Source organism: Gopherus flavomarginatus, chromosome 12 (assembly GCF_025201925.1).
Source record: "Gopherus flavomarginatus isolate rGopFla2 chromosome 12, rGopFla2.mat.asm, whole genome shotgun sequence".
Taxonomy (NCBI): domain Eukaryota; kingdom Metazoa; phylum Chordata; order Testudines; family Testudinidae; genus Gopherus; species Gopherus flavomarginatus.
This window is the reverse complement of record NC_066628.1, coordinates 1,484,654-1,509,005: the sequence shown is the minus strand read 5'-3', so window position 1 is coordinate 1,509,005 and position 24,352 is coordinate 1,484,654. Positions and strand designations below refer to the sequence as shown.

Sequence of the window (24,352 nt, the reverse complement as noted above, 5' to 3'; positions counted from 1 at the left end):
CTACCAATCCCTCCCCATACCACACATCCATCCACCCATCTACCAATCCCTCCCCATACACCCCAAAACAAACAGCCATCCACCCGCCTACCAATCTGTCCCCATACACCCCAAAACACACAGCCATTCACCCATCTACCAATCCCTCCCCATACACCCCAAAACACACAGCCATCCACCCACCTATCAATCCCTCCCCATACACCCCATAACACACAGCCATCCGCTCATCTACCAATCCCTCCCCATACACCTCATAACATTGCCATCCACCCACCTATCAATCCCTCCCCATACACCCCAAAAACGCACAACCATTAACCCACCTACCAATCCTTCCCCATACACCCCATAACATACAGCCATCCACCCATCTACCAATCCCCATACACCCCATAACACTCGGCCATCCACTCATCTACCAATTCGTCTCCATACGCCCTAAAACACACATCCATACATCCATCTACCAATCTCTCCCCATACACCCCAAAACACACAGCCATCCAGCCATCTACCAATCCCTCCCCATACACCCCAAAACACACAGCCATCCACCCGCCTACCAATCCCTCCCCATACACCCCAAAACACACAGCCATCCACCCACCTACCAATCCTTTCCCATACACCCGAAAACACACAGCCATTCACCCATCTACCAATCCCTCCCAATATACCCCAAAACACACATCCATCCACCCACCTACCAATCCGTCCCCACACACCTCATAACACACAGCCATCCACTCACTTACCAACATGTCCCCATATACCCCAAAAAACACAGCCATCCACCCACCTACCAATCCCTCCCCGTACCACACATCCATCCACCCATCTACCAATCCATCCCCATACACCCCATAACACACATCCATCCACCCACCTACCAATCCCTCCCCATAACACAATGCCATCCACGCATCTACCAATCCATCCATGCCAAAATGACCCATTGTTAAGGCTACATTTTAGTGACGGGTAAACAAAAATACACGGTCTGTGACCTGTCCACGACTTTTACTATATACCCCTAACTCAAGGATTGCAGGTGGTTTTGTGGGGAGGGCAGTCCGGTGCTGGTGCTGGTGCTGGGGGGGAGCGGGCAGTGACATATGGCCCGGGACTCCTGCTGGTGCTTTGGGGGGAGGGTTGACAGGGCTCACAGGCTCCCGTCTCCGGATGTTCCTGCAGCTCCTAGGTGGCAGAGGGTCCATGGGGCTCTGTGCACTGCGCCTGTCACAGTGCCAGCTGTGTGGCTCCCATTCACCGGGAACCACAGCCAATGGGAGCTGCGGGGGGGGGGGCTGTGAGCACGGGGAGTGTGCGGAACCCCCTGGACCCTCCGCCGCCTAGCAGCTGTAGGGCCACGCCAGTGGGAGCTGGGGAGCCCCCCATCCCAAGAGAGCATCCCCCTGCCCCTAGCCCCCTCCCACACACCCAAACTGCTGCTGCTGACCACTGCAGAAGTCACAGAGGTCACGGAAACTCACAGAATCCATGAGTTCTGTGACCTCCATGACAGACTAACAGGATTACACATTCTCCCTCCATCCCCATACATAGCTATCCCTCCATCTGTCTCAACATATAGCCATCCATCCATCTATCCATCCACACACTCCTTCTCTACATCCATCCATCCATCCCCATAAAGAGCTATGCCTCCATCCGTCTCAACACACAGCCATCCATCAATCCATCCATCCATCCACACAGCCATCCGCACACTCCTTCTCTACACCCATCCATCCATCCCCATAAAGAGCTATGCCTTCATCCATCTCAACACACAGCCATCCATCCATCTATCCATCCATCCACACAGCCATCCGCACACTACTTCTCTACATCCCTCCATCCATCCCCGTAAAGAGCTATCCCTCCATCCATCTCAACACGGAGCCATCCATCCATCTATCCATCCACCCGACCATCCACACACTCCTCTACATCCATCCATCCCCATAAAGAGCTATGCCTTCATCCATCTCAACACACAGCCATCCATCCATCTATCCATCCATCCACACAGCCATCCGCACACTACTTCTCTACATCCATCCATCCATCCCCATAAAGAGCTATCCCTCCATCCGTCTCAACACACAGCCATCCATCCATCTATCCATCCACCTAACCATCCACACACTCCTTCTCTACATCCATCCATCCATCCCCATAAAGAGCTATCCCTCCATCCATCTCAACACACAGCCATCCATCAATCCATCCATCCATCCACACACTCCTTCTCTACATCCATCCATCCATCCCCATAAAGAGCTATCCCTCCATCCGTCTCAACACGCAGCCATCCATCCATCTATCCATCCACCCAACCATCCACACACTCCTCTACATCCATCCATCCCCATAAAGAGCTATCCCTCCATCCGTCTCAACACGCAGCCATCCATCAATCCATCTATCCATCCACCCAACCATCCACACACTCCTCTACATCCATCCATCCATCCCCATAAAGAGCTATCCCTCCATCCGTCTCAACACGCAGCCATCCATCCATCTATCCATCCACCCAACCATCCACACACTCCTCTACATCCATCCATCCCCATAAAGAGCTATCCCTCCATCCGTCTCAACACGCAGCCATCCATCAATCCATCTATCCATCCACACAGCCATCCGCACACTCCTTCTCTACATCCATCCATCCATCCCCATAAAGAGCTATCCCTCCATCCGTCTCAACACGCAGCCATCCATCCATCTATCCATCCACCCAGCCATCCACACACTCCTTCTCTACATCCATCCATCCCCATAAAGAGCTATCCCTCCATCCGTCTCAACACGGAGCCATCCATCCATCTATCCATCCACCCAGCCATCCACACACTCCTCTACATCCATCCATCCCCATAAAGAGCTATCCCTCCATCCGTCTCAACACGGAGCCATCCATCCATCTATCCATCCACCCAGCCATCCACACACTCCTTCTCCACATCCATCCATCCATCTCCATAAAGAGCTATCCCTCCATCCGTCTCAACACACAGCCATCCATCCACCCATCCAACCACACACTCCATCTCTACATCCATCCATTCATCCCCATAAAGAGATATCCCTTCATCCATCTCAACACACAGCCATCCATCCACACACTCCTTCTCTATATCCATCCATCCATCCCCATAAAGAGCTATGCCTTCATCCATCTCAACACACAGCCATCCATCAATCCATCCATCCATCCACACAGCCATCCGCACACTACTTCTCTACACCCATCCATCCATCCCCATAAAGAGCTATCCCTCCATCCGTCTCAACACGGAGCCATCCATCCATCTATCCATCCACCCAACCATCCACACACTCCTCTACATCCATCCATCCCCATAAAGAGCTATGCCTTCATCCATCTCAACACACAGCCATCCATCAATCCATCCATCCATCCACACAGCCATCCACACACTCCTTCTCTACACCCATCCATCCATCCCCATAAAGAGCTATCCCTCCATCCGTCTCAACACGGAGCCATCCATCCATCTATCCATCCACCCAGCCATCCACACACTCCTCTACATCCATCCATCCATCCCCATAAAGAGCTATCCCTCCATCCGTCTCAACACGCAGCCATCCATCCATCTATCCATCCACCCAACCATCCACACACTCCTCTACATCCATCCATCCCCATAAAGAGCTATCCCTCCATCCGTCTCAACACGCAGCCATCCATCAATCCATCTATCCATCCACACAGCCATCCGCACACTCCTTCTCTACATCCATCCATCCATCCCCATAAAGAGCTATCCCTCCATCCGTCTCAACACGGAGCCATCCATCCATCTATCCATCCACCCAGCCATCCACACACTCCTTCTCTACATCCATCCATCCCCATAAAGAGCTATCCCTCCATCCATCTCAACACGGAGCCATCCATCCATCTATCCATCCACCCAACCATCCACACACTCCTCTACATCCATCCATCCCCATAAAGAGCTATGCCTTCATCCATCTCAACACACAGCCATCCATCAATCCATCCATCCATCCACACAGCCATCCACACACTCCTTCTCTACAACCATCCATCCATCCCCATAAAGAGCTATCCCTCCATCCGTCTCAACACGGAGCCATCCATCCATCTATCCATCCACCCAGCCATCCACACACTCCTCTACATCCATCCATCCATCCCCATAAAGAGCTATCCCTCCATCCGTCTCAACACGCAGCCATCCATCCATCTATCCATCCACCCAACCATCCACACACTCCTCTACATCCATCCATCCCCATAAAGAGCTATCCCTCCATCCGTCTCAACACGCAGCCATCCATCAATCCATCTATCCATCCACACAGCCATCCGCACACTCCTTCTCTACATCCATCCATCCATCCCCATAAAGAGCTATCCCTCCATCCGTCTCAACACACAGCCATCCATCCATCTATCCATCCACCCAGCCATCCACACACTCCTCTACATCCATCCATCCCCATAAAGAGCTATCCCTCCATCCGTCTCAACACGGAGCCATCCATCCATCTATCCATCCACCCAGCCATCCACACACTCCTTCTCTACATCCATCCATCCATCTCCATAAAGAGCTATCCCTCCATCCGTCTCAACACACAGCCATCCATCCACCCATCCAACCACACACTCCATCTCTACATCCATCCATTCATCCCCATAAAGAGATATCCCTTCATCCATCTCAACACACAGCCATCCATCCACACACTCCTTCTCTATATCCATCCATCCATCCCCATAAAGAGCTATGCCTTCATCCATCTCAACACACAGCCATCCATCAATCCATCCATCCATCCACACAGCCATCCGCACACTACTTCTCTACACCCATCCATCCATCCCCATAAAGAGCTATCCCTCCATCCGTCTCAACACGGAGCCATCCATCCATCTATCCATCCACCCAACCATCCACACACTCCTCTACATCCATCCATCCCCATAAAGAGCTATCCCTCCATCCGTCTCAACACACAGCCATCCATCCATCTATCCATCCACCCAACCATCCACACACTCCTCTACATCCATCCATCCCCATAAAGAGCTATCCCTCCATCCGTCTCAACACGGAGCCATCCATCCATCTATCCATCCACCCAGCCATCCACACACTCCTTCTCTACATCCATCCATCCATCTCCATAAAGAGCTATCCCTCCATCCGTCTCAACACACAGCCATCCATCCACCCATCCAACCACACACTCCATCTCTACATCCATCCATTCATCCCCATAAAGAGATATCCCTTCATCCATCTCAACACACAGCCATCCATCCACACACTCCTTCTCTATATCCATCCATCCATCCCCATAAAGAGCTATGCCTTCATCCATCTCAAAACACAGCCATCCATCAATCCATCCATCCATCCACACAGCCATCCGCACACTACTTCTCTACACCCATCCATCCATCCCCATAAAGAGCTATCCCTCCATCCGTCTCAACACGGAGCCATCCATCCATCTATCCATCCACCCAACCATCCACACACTCCTTCTCTACATCCATCCATCCATCCATCCCCATAAAGAGCTATCCCTCCATCCATCTCAACACACAGCCATCCATCAATCCATCCATCCATCCACACAGCCATCCGCACACTCCTTCTCTACACCCATCCATCCATCCCCATAAAGAGATATCCCTCCATCCGTCTCAACACGGAGCCATCCATCCATCTATCCATCCACCCAACCATCCACACACTCCTTCTCTATATCCATCCATCCATCCCCATAAAGAACTATCCCTCCATCCATCTCAACACACAGCCATCCATCCACCCATCTACAGACACCCTCTATCCATCCATCCATCCACCCATCCACCCCCATACACAGCTATCCATTCACTTAACCTGCCCAAGACACATCGATTCAGCTGTCCTTGAGGGGGGATACCTGAGTATGTAACATGAGAACCCAGGAGGGGGATGCGGCCAGGAGACACCTCTGCCCTGGAAACTAGACAAAGGCTGGAGGAGGAGCTGAGGGGAGGGAGAATGAGACGGCTGGAGGAAGTTTCAGTTTGGAGCAGCCTGGGAAAATGGAGGGGAGCCCAGATGGGGCTCTGACCTCCCAGCAGAGCTCTGGCCTCCCTGGCCATCCAAGATGGACCTGATGGAGGGGGTCCTGTTGTCTGTACCTGAAAAACCTGTCTTGGACTGGTTTCCTGGCGTCTAAAAAAACCTTCTGCTTTACTGGCTGGCTGAGAGTCATGGTGGACCTCAGGAAGCCAGGGGTGCAGGGCCTTGTCGCCCCCAAACTCCGTGACACCATCCAACCACCCACCAACCCCCCTCTGTCCAGCCATGTAAACACACAAATTTCTCTCTCTCCCTCCATCTGTCGAATGGCCACAAACAGGTCATGGAAGGGGAGACTGGAAGCGTTATCTCAGGAAGGTCCCAGCCTAGTGGCCAGCATCCCTGCCACACTGCAAAGCAAAGGGGGGAGGGATGGGAAGGACTGGTACACCCAGGCGCAGCCGCTGACCTGTGACGGTGTCGGTGGAGACGGGGCCGAGGCGCTTGCGGCCGTAGATGCCGTAGAGGTTGAACTTGTATCTGCGGGAGGGGGCCAGATTGGTTACGGTGACTGTGCGGGATCCCCCGTCCACGGGCAGCGCCTGGGGTTTGCCCTCCGCGTCCTTGTACTGCAGGAGGAAGGAGTCAAAGTCCCCGGCCTGGATGGTCCAGGAGAGCAGGATGGAGTCGTGGGTGACGTCGGAGGCCGAGAGCTCTCCCAGGCTGGGCTGGGCCGTGGGTACCGCCTCTGTCGGTGCCGTGGCTGGAACAGAGAGAGGGGGTGAAGGGTACGGCCAGCCGGAGCAGCTCCCCAGGTCCTTGGGGGGGCAGATTATTGGATCCAGATGAATTAGTGGGGGAAGGGGGTAGAGAGCCCCAGCGACTGGCCTCAGGACGGAGCTGGATCCTGCTGCTGGAAAGGAAAGCTGAGGACAGACAGATGGACGGGATATGTCTGCAAAGAGGAACCAACATTCCTGGGTTCCCCATGGCCACCCCTCCCCATGAAGGGCTCAGCCCAGAGTGAGCAGCACAAACCACGGGCAGAGCTGAGCTGAGACGGGAGGAGAGAGGGAGAAGGAAGAACAAACGAGAGAGAAGAGAAGGGGGTGAAACCAAAACCACCAACATCAATGAAAAGATCTCCATTGACACCCATCCACCCCCAGACACTCCTCCATCCATTCATCCATCGCTACACCATACCTCCATTCATCCATGCATCTATCACGCACCAGCCACAGAGTTACACATACACATCTATAAATCAATCCCCTAAACACCGATCCATTCCCACACACATCCACCCACCCTACTGTCCGTACGTCCATCCATCCACCAGTCTGCCCTTCTGTCTATTCCCATCCACCCACCCTCCTGTCTGTACGTCCATCCATCCACCAGTCCATCCACCAGTCTGCCCTTCTGTCCATCCCCATCCATCCACTTTAACGTCTGTACATCCATCCATCCATCCCCATAAACATCCACCCATCTTACCATCTGTACGTCCATCCATCCATCCATTCCCATACACATCCATCCACCTTACCGTCTCTATGTCCATCCATCCATCCCTATACACATCCATCCACTTTACCGTCTATACGTCCACCCATCCATCCCCATACACATCCATCCATCTTACCATCCGTACGTCCATCCATCCATCCATCCCCATACACATCCACCCACCTTACCATCTGTACATCCATCCATCCATTCCCATACACATCCATCCTCCTTACCGTTTATACATCCATCCATCCATCCCAATACACATCCATTCACCTTACCGTCTCTATGTCCATCCATCCATCCCTATACACATCCACCCACTTTACCGTCTATACGTCCACCCATCCATCCCCATACACATCCATCCATCTTACCATCTGTACGTCCATCCATCCATCCCCATACACATCCACCCACCTTACCGTCTGTACATCCATCCATCCATCCCCATACACATCCACTCACCTTACAATCTGTACGTCCATCCATCCATCCCCATACACATCCACTCACCTTACCGTCTATACATTCATCCATCCATCCCCATACACTATGATCCACCATATCGTCTGTACGTCCATCCATCCATCCCCATACACATCCATCCACCTTACTGTCTGTACATCCATCCATCCATTTCCATACACATCCATCCACCTTAACGTCTGTAGGTCAATCCATCCATCCCCATATACATCCATCCACCTTACCATCTATACATTCATCCATCCATCCCCATACACTACCATCCACCTTACCATTGTACGTCCATCCATCCATCCATCCCCATACACATCCACCCACCTTACCGTCTGTACGTCAATCCATCCATCCCCATACATATCCATCCACCTTACCATCTGTACGTCCATCCATCCATCCCCATACACATCCATCCACCTTACCACCTGTACGTCCATCCATTCGTCCTCATATACATCCATCCACCTTACCGTCTGTACGTCCATCCATCCATCCCCATACACATCCACCCACCTTACCATCTGTACGTCAATCCATCCATCCCCATACACATCCACCCACCTTACCGTCTGTACATCCATCCATCCATCCCCATACACATCCACCCACCTTACCGTCTGTACGTCAATCCATCCATCCCCATACACATCCATCCACCTTACCATCTGTACGTCAATCCATCCATCCATCCCCATAAACATCCACTCATCTTACAATCTGTACGTCCATCCATCCATCCCCATACACATTTGCTCACCTTACAATCTGTATGTCCATCCATCCATCCCCATACACATTCATCCACCTTACCATCTGTACGTCCATCCATCCATCCATCCATCCCCATACACATCGATCCACCTTACTGTCTGTACATCCTTCCATCCATCTCCATACACATCCATCCACCTTACCGTCTGTACGTCAATCCATCCATCCCCATATACATCCACCCACCTTACCGTCTATACATTCATCCATCCATCCCCATACACTATGATCCACCATATCGTCTGTACGTCCATCCATCCATCCATCCCCATACACATTCATCCACCTTACCATCTGTACGTCCATCCATCCATCACAATATACATCCACCCACTTTACCGTCTATACATTCATCCATCCATCCCCATACACTACCATCCACCTTACCGTCTGTACGTCCATCCATCCATCCATCCCCATACACATCCACCCACCTTACCATCTGTACATCCATCCATCCACCAGTCCGTCCACCAGTCTGCCCTTCTGTCCATCCTCATCCCCATCCATCCACTTTATCATCTGTACGTCCATCCATCCATCCATCCCCATACACACCCATCCACCTTACCGTCTGTACGTCCATCCATCCATCTCCATACACATCCATCCACCAGTCTGTCCATCCCCATACACCTCCATCCACCTTACCATCTGTACGTCCATCCATCCTTCCCCATACATATCCATCCACCTTACCGTCTATCCACCCATCCATCCCCATACACATCCATCCACCTTACCGTCTGTACATCCATCCATCTATCCATCCATCCCCATACACATCCATCCACCTTGCCCTCTGTACGTCCATCCATCCATTCCCCTACACATCCACCCACCTTACCATCTGTACGTCCATCCATCCAACCCCATAAACATCCATCCACCAGTCTGCCCTTCTGTCCATCCCCATCCCCATCCATCCACCTTACCGTCTATTCGACCATTCATCCATCCATCCCCATAAACATCCATCCACCTTACTGTCTCTATGTCCATCCATCCATCCCCATACACATCCACCCACCTTACCATCTGTACATCCATCCATCCATCACCATACACATCCATGCACTCTACCACTTGTATGTACATCCATCCATCCCCATAAACATCCCTTCATCAGTCTGACCATCCCCATACACAGCCCCCCAGCCACCCGTCCATCCATCAATCACTATACACACCTGCCCACCAGTCCATCTGTCCATCCATCACCTACACATCTGCCCCCCCATCATCTGACCATCCCTATATATATCTATTCCTCTTTCTATGGATCCATTACCATCCCCTCCATCCATACATCTCTATCCATCCCCATAGACATCCTATTAATTCATCCATCCATCCATTCCTAGACACATCTATCCATTCACGCAACCTGCCCCATGCACAATACAACTGTCTGTCTATCCATCCATCCCCATCCACATTCTTCCCTTGACCCATTGAATGTCCACCAATCTGCTTGTGGAGCCTGGAGGTTTGGAAGTGTCTTCCTGGGAAGGTCCTGGCCCAGTGGACGGTGTCCCTGACACTGTAGAGCAAAGGGGGTTGGGAGGGGAAGGGGTCGGGCCCTGGGAGCAGCCGCTGACCTGTGACTGCATTAGTGGAGATAGGCCCAAGGCGCTTGCGGCCGGAGACACCATAGAATTTGAAGTTGTATCTGTGGGAGGGGGCCAGGTTGGTGACAGTGACCGTGCGGGATTCTCCGTCTACGGGCAGCGCCTGCGGTTTGCCCTCCGCATCCTTGTACTGGAGGAGGAAGGAGTCGAAGTCCCCGGCCTGGACGGTCCAGGAGAGCCGGATGGAGTCATGGGTTACGTCGGAGGCCGAGAGCTCCCCCAGGCTGGGCTTGGCGGTGGTTTCTTCCTCCCGCCGCACTGCAACTGGAAAAGAGAGAATGGGATGAAGGGGGAGGCCGGGGTGGAGGTGACTCACTGGGATCTTGCGGGGCTGGGTTATTTCTAGCCAGAGGGGATTTGCAGGGAGGATTAGCAGGGGAGGGTGCAGGGAGCCCCAAGGACTTGTCCCAGGAGACAGCCGGATCCTGCTGCTGCGAAGGAGAGCTGGTACAGACAAACGGATGGAGGATCCCACATTCCCAGGTTCCCCGTGGCCATCCCGCCTTCATGGAGGGTTCAGCCAAGAGTGACCGGCACAAACCTCAGTGAAGGCTGAGTGAGATGGGAGGAGACAGAGGGAAGGAAGAAGAAATGAGACAGAAAGAAAAGGGTGTGAACCAAACCCACCAATGTCAACGGATGACACCTATCTATCCCCAGGCTCTCCTCCATCCTCATACACACCGATCTATCCGTTCGTCCATTCATGCATCTATCACCTTACCCACCCTGTCCTTGTAGCGGATAATGCAACCTGGCCACAGAGTTACAAATATACATGTACCCATGAATCCCCCAAAACACCCATCCAACCACTCTACCGTCTGTACGTCCATTCATTCAACCCCAAACACATTCACTCACCCTTCCATCCATTCGTTCATCCCCATAGACATCCACCCAGCCTTCCGTCCATCCATCCATCCATCCATCTCTTGCCATACACCCCCCTAACCAGTCTGCCTGTCCATCCATCTTCCTACACATCCACCCACCCACCTATCCATCTGTCCATCCCCATATATATCCATTCCTCTATCTATCCATCCATTACCATCCCCTCCATGCACCCATCCATCTCTATCCACCCCCATAGACAGCATCCATCTACCTATTAATTCATCCATCCACCCCCACACACATCTATCAGTTCATGGAGGACAGACAGGTCCATCAATGGCTATTGGCAGGGATGGTGTCCCTGGCCTCTGTTTGTCAGAAGCTGGGAACGGGTGACAGGGGATGAATCACTGGATTATTACCTGTTCTCTTCATTCCCTCTGGGGCATCTGGCGCTGGCCACTGTCAGCAGACAGGACATTGATCTAGATGAACCCTTGGTCTCACCCGCTGTAGCTGTTCCATGTTCTTATCCATTCACTCAATCTGCCCTATACACACCCATCCAGCTCTCTGTCTATCCAGCCTGCCACCCACCCATCCATTCACATCCGCACTCCTCTCTCTGTCTATTGAATGGCCGCCAATATGCTTGTGGAGGCTGGAGGCTTGGAAGCATCTTCCTGGGAAGGTCCTGGCCCAGTGAACGGCGTCCCTGACACTGCAAAGCAAAGGGGGTGGGAGGGGAAGAAGCTGGCTCCCCAGGAGCAGCCGCTGACCTGTAATGGCATCGGTGGAGATGGGACCGAGGCGCTTGCGGCCGGAGATGCCGTAGAGGTTGAACTTGTATCGGCGGGACGGTGCCAGATTGGTTACGGTCACTGTGCGGGATCCCCAGTCCATGGGCAGCGCCTGGGGTTTGCCCTCCGCGTCCTTGTACTGGAGGAGGAAGGAGTCGAAGTCCCCAGCCTGGACGGTCCAGGAGAGCAGGATGGAGTCGTGGGTTACGTCGGAGGCCGAGAGCTCCCCCAGGCTGGGCTGGGTGGTGGGTACCTCCTTCGGTGGCGCTGCAGCTGGAACAGAGAGAGGGGGTTGAAGGGGGCGACTCACTGGGATCTTGGGGAGCTGGGTTATTTCTAGCCAGAGGAAATTTGCAGGGAGGATTAGCAGGGGAGGGGGCAGAGAGCCCCAAGGACTTGTCCCAGGACACAGCCAGATCCTGCTGCTGGGAAGGAGAGCTGGGGACAGACAGATGGATGGTGCATGTCTACAAAGAGAATCCCACATTCCCACCTGGGCTCCCCACAGCCACTCCACCTCCACAGAGGGGTTGGCCCAGAGCAACTGGCACAAACTTTAGTGAGAGCTGAGCTGAGACGGAAGAGAGAAAGGGAAGGAAGAAGAAACAAGACAGAAAGAGAAGGAGTGAACCAAAGCCACCAACATGATGGAAAGAGCTCCATTGACACCCATTCAGCCCCAGAAACTCCTCTGTCCATCCCTCCATCCCCTACAACCTCATCCATCCATCAGATACCATCCCTTCATCCTCTACACCCTCATCCCTCCATCAGCATACCATCCCTCCATCCCCTACACCCTTATCCATCCATCCCCATACATCCTCATCCATCCATCAGATACCATCCCTCCATCCCCTACACCCTCATCCCTCCATCAGATACCATCCCTCCATCCCCTACACCCTCATCCCTCCATCCCCATACATCCTCATCCATCCATCAGCATACCATCCCTCCATCCCCTACACCCTCATCCATCCATCCCCTACACCCTCATCCATCCATCAGATACCATCCCTCCATCCCCTACACCCTCATCCCTCCATCAGCATACCATCCCTCTATCCTTGTTGCTGATAATGCAACCTTGCCACCAAGTCAAAAATATATATGTACCCATGAATCCCCCAAAACACCCATCCAACCACCCTATCGTCTGTGTGTCCATCCATCCATCCATCCATCCCCAAACATATCCACTCACACTTCTGTCAATCCATCCACCCTCAAACACATTCACCCACCTTTCCGTCTGTTCGTCCATCCATCCATCCATCCATCCATGCATCACCATACACACTCACCCGTCTGTCCTTCTGTCCATCTCCATACGCATCTGGCAACCCTCCTTTCCATTCATTCATAGAATTATAGATTAGGGTTGGAAGAGACCTCAGGAGGTCATTTAGTCCAACCCGCTGCTCAAAGCAGGACCAACCCCAACTAAATCATCCCAGCCAGGGCTTTGTCAAGCCGGACCTTAAAAACCTCTAAGGAAGGAGATTCCACCCTCGCCCTAGGGAACCCATTCCAGTGCTTCACAACCCTCCTAGTGAAAAAGTTTTTCCTAATATCCAACCTAGACCTTCCCCACAGCCACTTGAGACCATTGCTCCTTGTTCTGTCATCTGCCACCACTGAGAACAGTCTAAATCCATCCTCTTTGGAACCCCCTTTCAGGTAGCTGAAAGCAGCGATCAAATCCCCCCTCGTTCTTCTCTTCTGCAGACTAAACAATCCCAGTTCCCTCAGCCTCTCCTCAGAAGTCATGGGCTCCAGCCCCCTAATCATTTTCGTTGTCCTTCGCTGGACTCTTTCTAATTTTTCCACATCCTTTCTGTGCTGGGGGGCCCAAAACTGGACACAGTACTCCAGATGTGGCCTTACCAATGCCGAATAGAGGGGAATGATCACATCCCTCGATCTGCTGGCAATGCTCCTACTTATACGGCCCAAAATGTTGTTAGCCTTCTTGGCAACAAGGTCACACTGTTGACTCATATCCAGCTTCTCATCCACTGTAACCCCTAGGTCCTTTTCTGCAGAACAGCCACTTAGCCAGTCGGCCCCCAGCCTGTAGCAGTGCATGGGATTCTTCTGTCCTAAGTGCAGGACTCTGCACTGTCCTTGTTGAACCTCATCAGATTTATTTTGGCCCAATCCTCTAATTTGTCTAGGTCCCTCTGTATCCTCTCTCTATCCTCCAGCGTATCTACCACTCCTCCCAGCTTAGTGTCATCTGCAAACTTGCTGAGAGTGCAGTCCACGCCATCCTCCAGATCATTAATGAAGATATTGAACAAAACCGGCCCCAGGACCGACCCTTGGGGTCACTTCGCTTGAAATCGGCTGCCAACTAGACATGGAGCAGTTGATCTCTAGTCGCTGAGCCCGATGATCTAGCCAGCTTTCCATCCACCTTATAGTCCAATCATCCAGCCCAGACTTCTTTAACTCGCCGGCAAGATACTGTGGGAGACCACTGTGATGTTATTTACACGAACTGGGACCGTATAGATCATTGTTGCAACCAAGGTCCTGTAATGGCACCAAATCTTGTACGAAGAGGGTCAAGTGAGGTGTCTCTGAGGAGGTTCTGGTTGGCTGGTTACGATGATGCGCTCTGGGTGCAGGTACCTTTGTTGTATTTCAAGTTACAAGTATTGGCTCTGTCCTGTCTGTATTTCACACTTGTGCTCTGCTTCTGGGGGACACCCCAGACAACGTCGCATCAGCTCTGCCTGGCCTGCCTGAGAGCCCGTTAAGGACCATCAGCTACAACTGACCCATTGAGAGAAGCAGATACATCTGGTGACTCAGCAAGGTAGGGCCAGGCCCATGGACCGAACTCTGAGGCTTCCAGGCCATGTGCTGGGCAGCTTGTGTTGGAGACAAAGGAAGCACAAGGCACATGGCAAAGGGACTATAAAAGGCAGATGCATCATCTGCATCTGTCTTCAATCCTGCTTCGTACCTCTGGAGGGACTTTGCTACAAACTGAAGCTCTGAACAAAGGACTGAATGACCCATCCCAGCGGGGGATGTTCTCCAGAGACTTGATTTGAACCTGCAGTTTACTCCATCACTGCTACAAGCCTGAACTAAGAACTTTGCCATCACTGTTAATTCCATTTAACCAATTCTAGCTCTCGTCTCTATTTCTTTCTTTTTATTAACAAACCTTTAGATTTTAGATTCTAAAGGACTGGCAACAGCGTGATTTGTGGGTAAGATCTGACTGGTATATTGACCTGGTCTGGGGCCTGGTCCTTTGGGATCAGAAGAACCTTTTTCTTTTACTGGGGTGTTGGTTTTCATAACCATTTGTCCCCATAAGGAGCGGTGCTGGTGGTGATTCAAGGGAACTGGAGTGTCTGAGGGAATTGCTTGTGTGACTTCTGGTTAGCCAGTGGGGTGAGACCAAGTTTTCTCTGTTTGGCTGGTCAGCCTCGGGCTGTGACTGCTCTGCTCTGAGCAATTTGTCCTGAATTGATACTCTCAGTAGTGTCCCACCAGAGGCAGCTTCGTTACAACTGTATCAAAAGTTTTTCTAGTCAAGATCTATCACATCCACCACTTTCCCCACATCCACCGACCCAGTTATCTCCTCATAGATGCAATCAGGTTAGTCAGGCATGACTTGCCCTTGGTGAATCTATGCTGACTGTTCCTGATCACCCTCCTCTCCTCCAAGTGCTTCAAAATGGATTCTTTGAGGACCTGCTCCATGGTTTTTCCCAGGGACTGAGGTGAGGCTCACCAGTCTGTACTTCCCTGGATTCTCCTTTTTAAAAGCTGGGCACTAGATTTACCTTTTTCCAGTTGTCTGGGACCCACCCCACCCCCCGTCCGCCAGGAGTTTTCGACGATAATGGGTCTACAATTATATCAGCCAATTCCCTCAGCACCTTGGATGCATTGGATCCAGCTCGAATGGACTTGTGCACCAGCTCTTCTGAGGGCTGGTCACCTCCTCCCCATACTGTGCTGCCCTGTGCAGCAGGCTGGGAGCTGACCTTGTCTGTGAAGACCGAGGCAAAAGAGCCTTGAGTACTTCAGCTTTTTCCACATCAGCTGTCACTAGGTTGCCTCCCCCATTCATTAAGGGGCCCACACTTTCCTTGACTTTCTTCTTGTTGCTAACACAGCTGAAGAAACCCTTCTTGTTACTCTTAACATCTCTTGCTAGCTGCAACTCCAATTGTGCTTTGGCCTTCCTGATTACACCCCGGCATGCTCTAGCAATATCTTTACACTCCTCCCTAGCCATCTGTCCAAGTTTCCACTTCTTGTAAGCTTCCTTTTTGTGTTTAAGCTCACTGAAGATTTCACGGTTAAGCCAAGCTGGTCGCCTGCCATATTTGCTATTCTTTCTGCACATCGGGATGGTTTGTTCCTGTGCCCTCAATAAGGCTCCTTTAAAATGCAGCCAGCTCTCCTGGACTCCTTTCCCCCTCATGTTATTCTCCCAGGGGATCCTGCCCATTAGTTCCCTGAGGGAGTCAGTCTGCTTTTCTGAAGTCCAGGGTCCGTATTCTGCTGCTCTCCTTTCTTCCTTGTGTCAGGATCCTGAACTCAACCATCTCATGGTCACTGCCTCCCAGGTTCCCATCCACTTCTACTTCCCCTACCAATCCTTCCCTTTTGTGAGCAGCAGGTCAAGAGGAGCACGGCCCCTAGTCGGTTCCTCCAGCACGTGCACCAGGAAGTTGTCCCCAGCGCTCTCCAAAAACTTCCTGGATTGTCTGTGCACCGCTGCATTGCTCTCCCAGCCCATGTCAGGGGGATTGAAGTCCCCCATGAGAACCAGGACCTGTGATCTGGAAACTTCAGTTAATTGTCTGAAGAAAGCCTCGTATACTTCATCCCCCTGGTCTGGAGGTCTATAGCAGATGACCACCATGACGTCAGCCTTGTTGCTCTTGCCTCTAAACTTAACCCAGAGATTCTCAGGTTTTTCTGCAGTTTCATACCGGAGCTCTGAGCAGTCATACCGCTCCCTTACATACAATGCAGTCCCCCCACCTTTCCTGCTCTGCCTGTTTTTCCTGAACAGTTTATATCCCTCCATGACAGTGCTCCAGTCATGTGAGTTATCCCACCATGTCTCTGTTATTCCAATCACATCATAGTTCCTTGACTGTGCCAGGACTTCCAGTTCTCCCTGCTTGTTTCTTGTGTTCATGTACAGGCACTGAACTAGCCTATTGTCCTGCTTTCTCAGCATAAATCAGGAGACCTCCCCTGCTGCACCCTTCTCCTTGTGTTTCCTCCCGGTATCCCACTTTCCCACTTGCCTCTGGGCTTAAGTCTCCATCCCCTGGTGAACCTAGGGTGAACCTAAAGCCCTCCTCACTAGGTTAGCCAGCCCGCTTGCGAAGATGCTCTTCCCTCTCTTCGTTAGGTGGAGCCCATCTCTTCCTAGCAATCCTCCTTCCTGGAACAATATCCCATGGTCGAGGAATCCAAAGCCTTCTCTCCGACACCACCTGCATAACCAGGCATTCACCTCCACAATTCGATGGTCCCTACCTGGGCCTTTTCCTTCAACAGGGAGGATGGATGAGAACACAACTTACGCCTCAAACTCCTTTATCCTTCTTCCCAGAGCCACGTAGTCTGCAGTGACCTGCTCGAGATCATTCTTGGCAATATCGTTGGTGCCCATGTGGAGAAGCAGCAGGGGGTAGCGGTCCGAGGGTTTGATCAGTCTCAGCAGACACTCTGTCACATCCTGGCTTTTAGCTCCAGGCAAGCAGCACACGTCCCGAATCTCCCGGTCTGGTCGGCAGGTGGATGACTGTCCCCCTTAGGAGGGAGTCCCCGACCACCACCATCCGTCTCCTTCTCTTGGGAGTGGTGTCCCTAGGACAATGCATCCCATGCCTTCCAGCCGATGGGGTCTCTCTCTCTGATCCCTTCCCTCAGATAACTCTTCCAAAGCATTCTCCACTGTGGTACCTGTGCAGATAGCCTGAAAATGGTTTCTTATTTCTGTCTGCACTGGGGGTACATGGGTTCTCCTCTTCCTTTGTCTGGCGGTCACATGCTGCCAGTTTTCTTCCTGTTCTGCACCGCCCTCTCAGATTCTTCAGCTCGCTGTGCCTGCAGAACCAAACGCTGACTTCCATCCATAGTCTTCATGTTCTCTGATGCAATGCAGGGTTGATACTTGGGTCTCTAGTCCTTTAACCGTCTCTTCCAATATGGAGACCAGCCTGAACTTCACACAGATGAAGTCACTTCTATCCTCTGGGAGACAGATAAACATGGCACATCCCAGACAGGTCGCAATAGCTGATCGCTCACTATCCATATTGTCTTCCTTCTAAGAGCCCCTTCAGACGTTGCATTTACCACTCACAGAAGCCTGAAAGGCAAAAACACTCTGTGGGAACTCCCCACAAGCGAACTTCCAGACAAACTCTCTCTGTTTGCCTCTGTTCACCACTCACTTGGTTCGCAACTGGCTGCTTTTTTATAAGGCTGCTGGCTGGAAGCAGCTGGCCCGGCTCAAAGCCTCCCTCCACTCAACCAATCAGGTGCCCCTGGAACAAAGCACGCCCAATTACCACTTTTCAATCAGCCTGCCACACAGTCCAACAGTCCCTCCAACGGGCACCAAACAAATGGTCACAGCAGATAGACACTCGGATATTCACCCCACCAGCTCACAACACAGATGCCCTTAGACGGCACACCCTGTACCTCCTCTCGCACAATTCCCAGGCAAACTCCCTCTGTTTGTATGTCCTCTGCTCGCTGCTCACTCAGTTCGCAAGTGCGGGTTTTCTTATTAGACTGCTGGCTCGAAGCATCCACATCCACCCACCCACCCGCCCATCTGTCCACCCCCATATGAATCCATTCCTCTATCCATCCATCCATCCCATCCCCTTCATCTATCCATCCCATCCCATCCCATCCCATCCATCCATCCAAACATCCCCCCCACTCGCCCGTCTGTCCACCCCCATATGGATCCATTCCTCTATCCATCCATCCATCCCATCCCCTCCCTCCCTCCCTCCATCCATCCCATCCCATCCCATCCATCCAAACATCCACCCACCCGCCCACCCTTCTGTCCACCCTCATATGAATCCATTCCTCTATCCATCCATCCATCCCATCCTCTTCATCTATCCATCCCATCCCATCCCATCCCATCCATCCATCCAAATATCCCCCCCACCCGCCCGTCTGTCCACCCCCATATGGATCCATTCCTCTATCCATCCATCCATCCCATCCCCTCCATCTATCCATCCCATCCCATCCCATCCATCCATCCAAGCATCCACCCACCCACCTGCCCGTCTGTCCACCCCCATATGGATCCATTCCTCTATCCATCCATCCATCCCATCCCCTCCCTCCCTCCCTCCATCCATCCCATCCCATCCATCCATCCAAACATCCACCCACCCACCCGCCCGTCTGTCCACCCCCATATGGATCCATTCCTCTATCCATCCATCCATTCATCCCATCCCCTCCCTCCATCCATCCATCCATCCCATCCCATCCCATCCATCCAAACATCCACCCACCCACCCACCCGTCTGTCCACCCTCATATGAATCCATTCCTCTATCCATCCATCCATCCCATCCCATCCCATCCATCCATAGACTCATAGACTCCAGGACTGGAAGGGACCTCGAGAGGTCATCGAGTCCAGTCCCCTGCCCTCATGGCAGGACCAAATATTGTCTAGACCATCCCTGATAGACATTTATCTAACCTACTCTTAAATATCTCCAGAGATGGAGATTCCACAACTTCCCTAGGCAATCTATTCCAGTGTTTAACTACCCTGACAGTTAGGAACTTTTTCCTAATGTCCAACCTAAATCTCCTTTGCTGCAGTTTAAGCCCATTGCTTCTTGTTCTATCATTGGAGGCTAAGGTGAACAAGTTTTCTCCCTCCTCCTGATGGCACCCTTTTAGATACCTGAAAACTGCTATCATGTCCCCTTCTCAGTCTTCTCTTTTCCAAACTAAACAAACCCAATTCCTTCAGCCTTCCTTCATAGGTCATGTTCTCAAGACCTTTAATCATTCTTGTCGTTCTTCTCTGGACCCTCTCCAATTTCTCCACATCTTTCTTGAAATGCGGTGCCCAGAACTGGAAACAATACTCCAGTTGAGGCCTGACCAGCGCAGAGTAAAGCGGAAGAATGACTTCTCGTGTCTTGTTTACAACACTCCTGTTAATGCATCCCAGAATCACGTTTGCTTTTTTTGCAACAGTATCACACTGTTGACTCATATTAAGCTTGTGGTCTACTATAACCCCTAGATCTCTTTGTGCCATACTCCTTCCTAGACAGTCTCTTCCCATTCTGTATGTGTGAAACTGATTGTTCCTTCCTAAGTGGAGCACTTTGCATTTATCTTTATTGAACTTCATCCTGTTTACCTCAGACCATTTCTCCAATTTGTCCAGATCATTTTGAATTTTGACCCTGTCCAGTTGCAATCCCTCCCAGTTTGGTATCGTCCGCAAACTTAATAAGCGTACTTTCTATGCCAACATCTAAATCGTTGATGAAGATATTGAACAGAACCGGTCCCAAAACAGACCCCTGCGGAACCCCACTTGTTATACCTTTCCAGCAGGATTGGGAGCCATTAACAACTACTCTCTGAGTATGGTTGTCCAGCCAGTTATGCACCCACCTTATAGTAGCCCCATCTAAATTGTACTTTCCTAGCTTATCTATAAGAATATCATGCGAGACCGTATCAAATGCCTTACTAAAGTCTAGGTATATCACATCCACCGCTTCTCCCTTATCCACAAGGCTCGTTACCCTATCAAAGAAAGCTATCAGATTAGTTTGACACAATTTGTTCTTTACAAATCCATGCTGGCTATTCCCTATCATCTTACCACCTTCCAAGTGTTTGCAGATGATTTCTTTAATTACCTGCTCCATTATCTTCCCTGGCACAGAAGTTAAACTAACTGGTCTGTAGTTTCCTGGGTTGTTTTTATTTCCCTTTTATAGATGGGCACTATATTTATCCCCTTCCAGTCTTCTGGAATCTCCCCCGTCTCCCATGATTTCCCAAAGATAATAGCTAGAGGCTCAGATACCTCTTCTATTAACTCCTTGAGTATTCTAGGATGCATTTCATCAGGTCCATCCAAACATCCACCCACCCACCCGCCCATCTGTCCACCCCCATATGAATCCATTCCTCTATCCATCCATCCTTCCCATCCCCTCCATCTATCCATCCCATCCCATCCCATCCATCCATCCATACATCCACCCACCTACACGTCCATCTGTCCACCCCATATGAATCCATTCCTCTATCCATCCATCCATCCCATCCCCTCCATCCATCCATCCATCCACACATCCACCCACCCACCCGCCCGTCTGTCCACCCCCATATGAATCCATTCCTCTATCCATCTATCCATCCCATCCCCTCCATCTATCCATCCCATCCCATCCCATCCATCCATCCATACATCCACCCACCTACCCGTCCATCTGTCCACCCCCATATGGATCCATTTCTCTATCCATCCATCCATCCCATCCCCTCCCACCATCCATCCATCCATCCCATCCCATCCCATCCATCCAAACATCCTCCCACCCACCCGCCCGTCTGTCCACCCCCATATGAATCCATTTCTCTATCCATCCATCCATCCCATCCCCTCCATCTATCCATCCCATCCCATCCCATCCCATCCCATCCCATCCATCCAAACATCCACCCACCCACCCGCCCATCTGTCTACCCCCATGAATCCATTCCTCTATCCATCCATCCATCCATCTGTTCATCCCCAAACATATCTACTGAGCCTTCTGTCCATCCATCCCCATACATATCTGCCTACCCGCTCATCCATCCATCCATCCCCATACACTTCCATTCCTCTATCTACTTACTGATGACCATCGTCTCCATCCATCCATTCACTCCTGTAGACACCCATCCATGTACCTGTCTCTTCATCCATCTCTTTCCATACACATCATTCCATTCACTCAACCTGCCCCATGCACACCGATCCAGCTATCTGTCTGTCTATCCATCTATCCATCCATCCATCCACCCACCCCATCTACTCTCATCTCTAGCCTTTGAATGGCCGGCAATCTGCTTGTGGATGCAGGACTCTTGGAAGCATCTTCTTTGGAACGTCCTGGGTCAGTGTTCGACGTCCATGTCACACGGGAAAGGAAAAGGGACGGGAGGGGAAGGAGCTGCGCCCCTGGAGAGCTGCTGACCTGTGACGGTGTCGGTGGAGATGGGGCCGAGGCGCTTGCGGCCGGAGATGCCGTAGAGGTTGAACTTGTATCTGTGGGAGGGGGCCAGGTTGGTGACGGTGACCGTGCGGGATCCCCCATCCATGGGCAGCGCCTGGGGTTTGCCCTCCGTGTCCTTGTACTGCAGGAGGAAGGAGTCGAAGTCCCCGGCCTGGACGGTCCAGGAGAGCAGGGTGGAGTCGTGGGTGACATCGGAGGCCGAGAGCTCCCCCAGGCTGGGCTGGGGGGTGAGTTCCGGCTCCCGCGGCTCCTTGGCTGGAACAAAGAGGAGGGTAAGGGCATGGCTGGGTTAGGGTGGCTGACCAGGCCCTTGGGGGGCCGGGCGGTTCCTGCCCAGAGGGGATCAGCAGAGAAGATTAGTAGGACGAGGGTGCAGGGAGCCCAGGGACACAGCTGGATCCGGCTGCTGGGAAGGAGAGCTGGGGACACACAAATGGATGGGCCATGTCTGCAAAGAGGATCCCACATTCCCACGTTCCCCGTGGCCACCACACCTCCCTGGAGGGGTCGGCCCAGATCAACCGGCACAAACCTCACTGCGACTTGGGCTGAGACAGGAGGGAACGAAGAACAAATGAGAGGGAAAGCGAAGGGCGTGAACTAAAGTCACCAATGTCAATGGAAAGATCCCCATTGACACTAATCCATCCCCTACCACTCCTCCACCCACCCCTGTGCGCACCCACCCCTGTGCGCACCCACCCACCCGCCCGCCTGTCCATCCATCCCCAGCCACTCCTCCACCCACCCCTGTGCGCACTCACCCACTCGCCCGCCCGTCCATCCATCTCCAACTGCTCCTCCACCCACCCCTGTGCGCACCCACCCCTGTGCGCACCCACCCACCCACGCGCCCGTCCATTCATCCCCAACCACTCCTCCACCCACCCCTGTGTGCACCCATCCACCCGCCCGCCTGTCCATCCATCCATCTCCAACCGCTCCTCCACGCACCCCTGTGCGCACCCACCCACGCGCCCGTCCATTCATCCCCAACCACTCCTCCACCCACCCGTGTGCACCCATCCACCCGCCCGCCTGTCCATCCATCCATCTCCAACCGCTCCTCCACGCACCCCTGTGCGCACCCACCCACCCACCCACGCGCCCGTCCATTCATCCCCAACCACTCCTCCACCCACCCCTGTGTGCACCCATCCACCCGCCCGCCTGTCCATCCATCCCCAACCACTCCTCCACCCACCCCTGTGCACACCCACCCCTGTGCACACCCATCCACCCACCCGCCCATCCATCCATCCATCCCCAACCACTCCTCCACCCACCCCTGTGCACACCCATCCACCCGCCCGCCTGTCCATACATCCCCAACCACTCCTCCACCCACCCCTGTGCGCACCCATCCACCCACCCGCCCATCCATCCATCCCCAACCGCTCCTCCACCCACCCCTGTGCGCACCCATCCACCCACCCGCCCGTCCATCCATCTCCAACCGCTCCTCCACGCACCCCTGTGCGCACCCATCCATCCACCCACCCGCCCGCCCATCCGTCCCCAACCACTCCTCCACCCACCCCTGTGCGCACCCATCCACCCACCCGCCCGTCCATCTATCCCCAACCACTCCTCCACCCACCCCTGTGCGCACTCACCCACCCGCCCGCCCATCCATCTCCAACTGCTCCTCCACGCACCCCTGTGCGCACCCACCCCTGTGCGCACCCACCCACCCACTCATCCGTCCATCCATCCCCAACCACTCCTCCACCCACCCCTGTGCACATCCATCCACCCGCCCGCCTGTCCATCCATCCCCAACCACTCCTCCACCCACCCCTGTGCGCACTCACCCACTCGCCCGCCCGTCCATCCATCTCCAACTGCTCCTCCACGCACCCCTGTGCGCACCCATCCACCCACCCACCCGTCCATCCATCCCC

The 24,352-nt window shown here is 52.7% G+C and overlaps 1 protein-coding gene across 44 annotated transcripts in view; it reads right to left on the bottom strand.

Moving 5' to 3' along the window:
- TNXB (tenascin XB) overlaps positions 1–24,352 on the bottom strand; it is a 91,579-nt gene that overhangs the window by 60,035 nt on the left and 7,192 nt on the right. For 42 of the 44 annotated variants that reach the window (XM_050920198.1, XM_050920223.1, XM_050920204.1 and 39 more), the window contains 4 exons: positions 22,410–22,703; positions 12,118–12,411; positions 10,469–10,762; positions 6,565–6,858 (listed from right to left, as the gene is read on the bottom strand). In XM_050920198.1, coding sequence (XP_050776155.1) covers positions 6,565–6,858; positions 10,469–10,762; positions 12,118–12,411; positions 22,410–22,703 — 1,176 coding nt within the window. The remainder of the gene's footprint in view (positions 1–6,564; positions 6,859–10,468; positions 10,763–12,117; positions 12,412–22,409; positions 22,704–24,352) is intronic. The other 2 variants (XM_050920242.1, XM_050920237.1) reach the window with 1 other exon arrangement.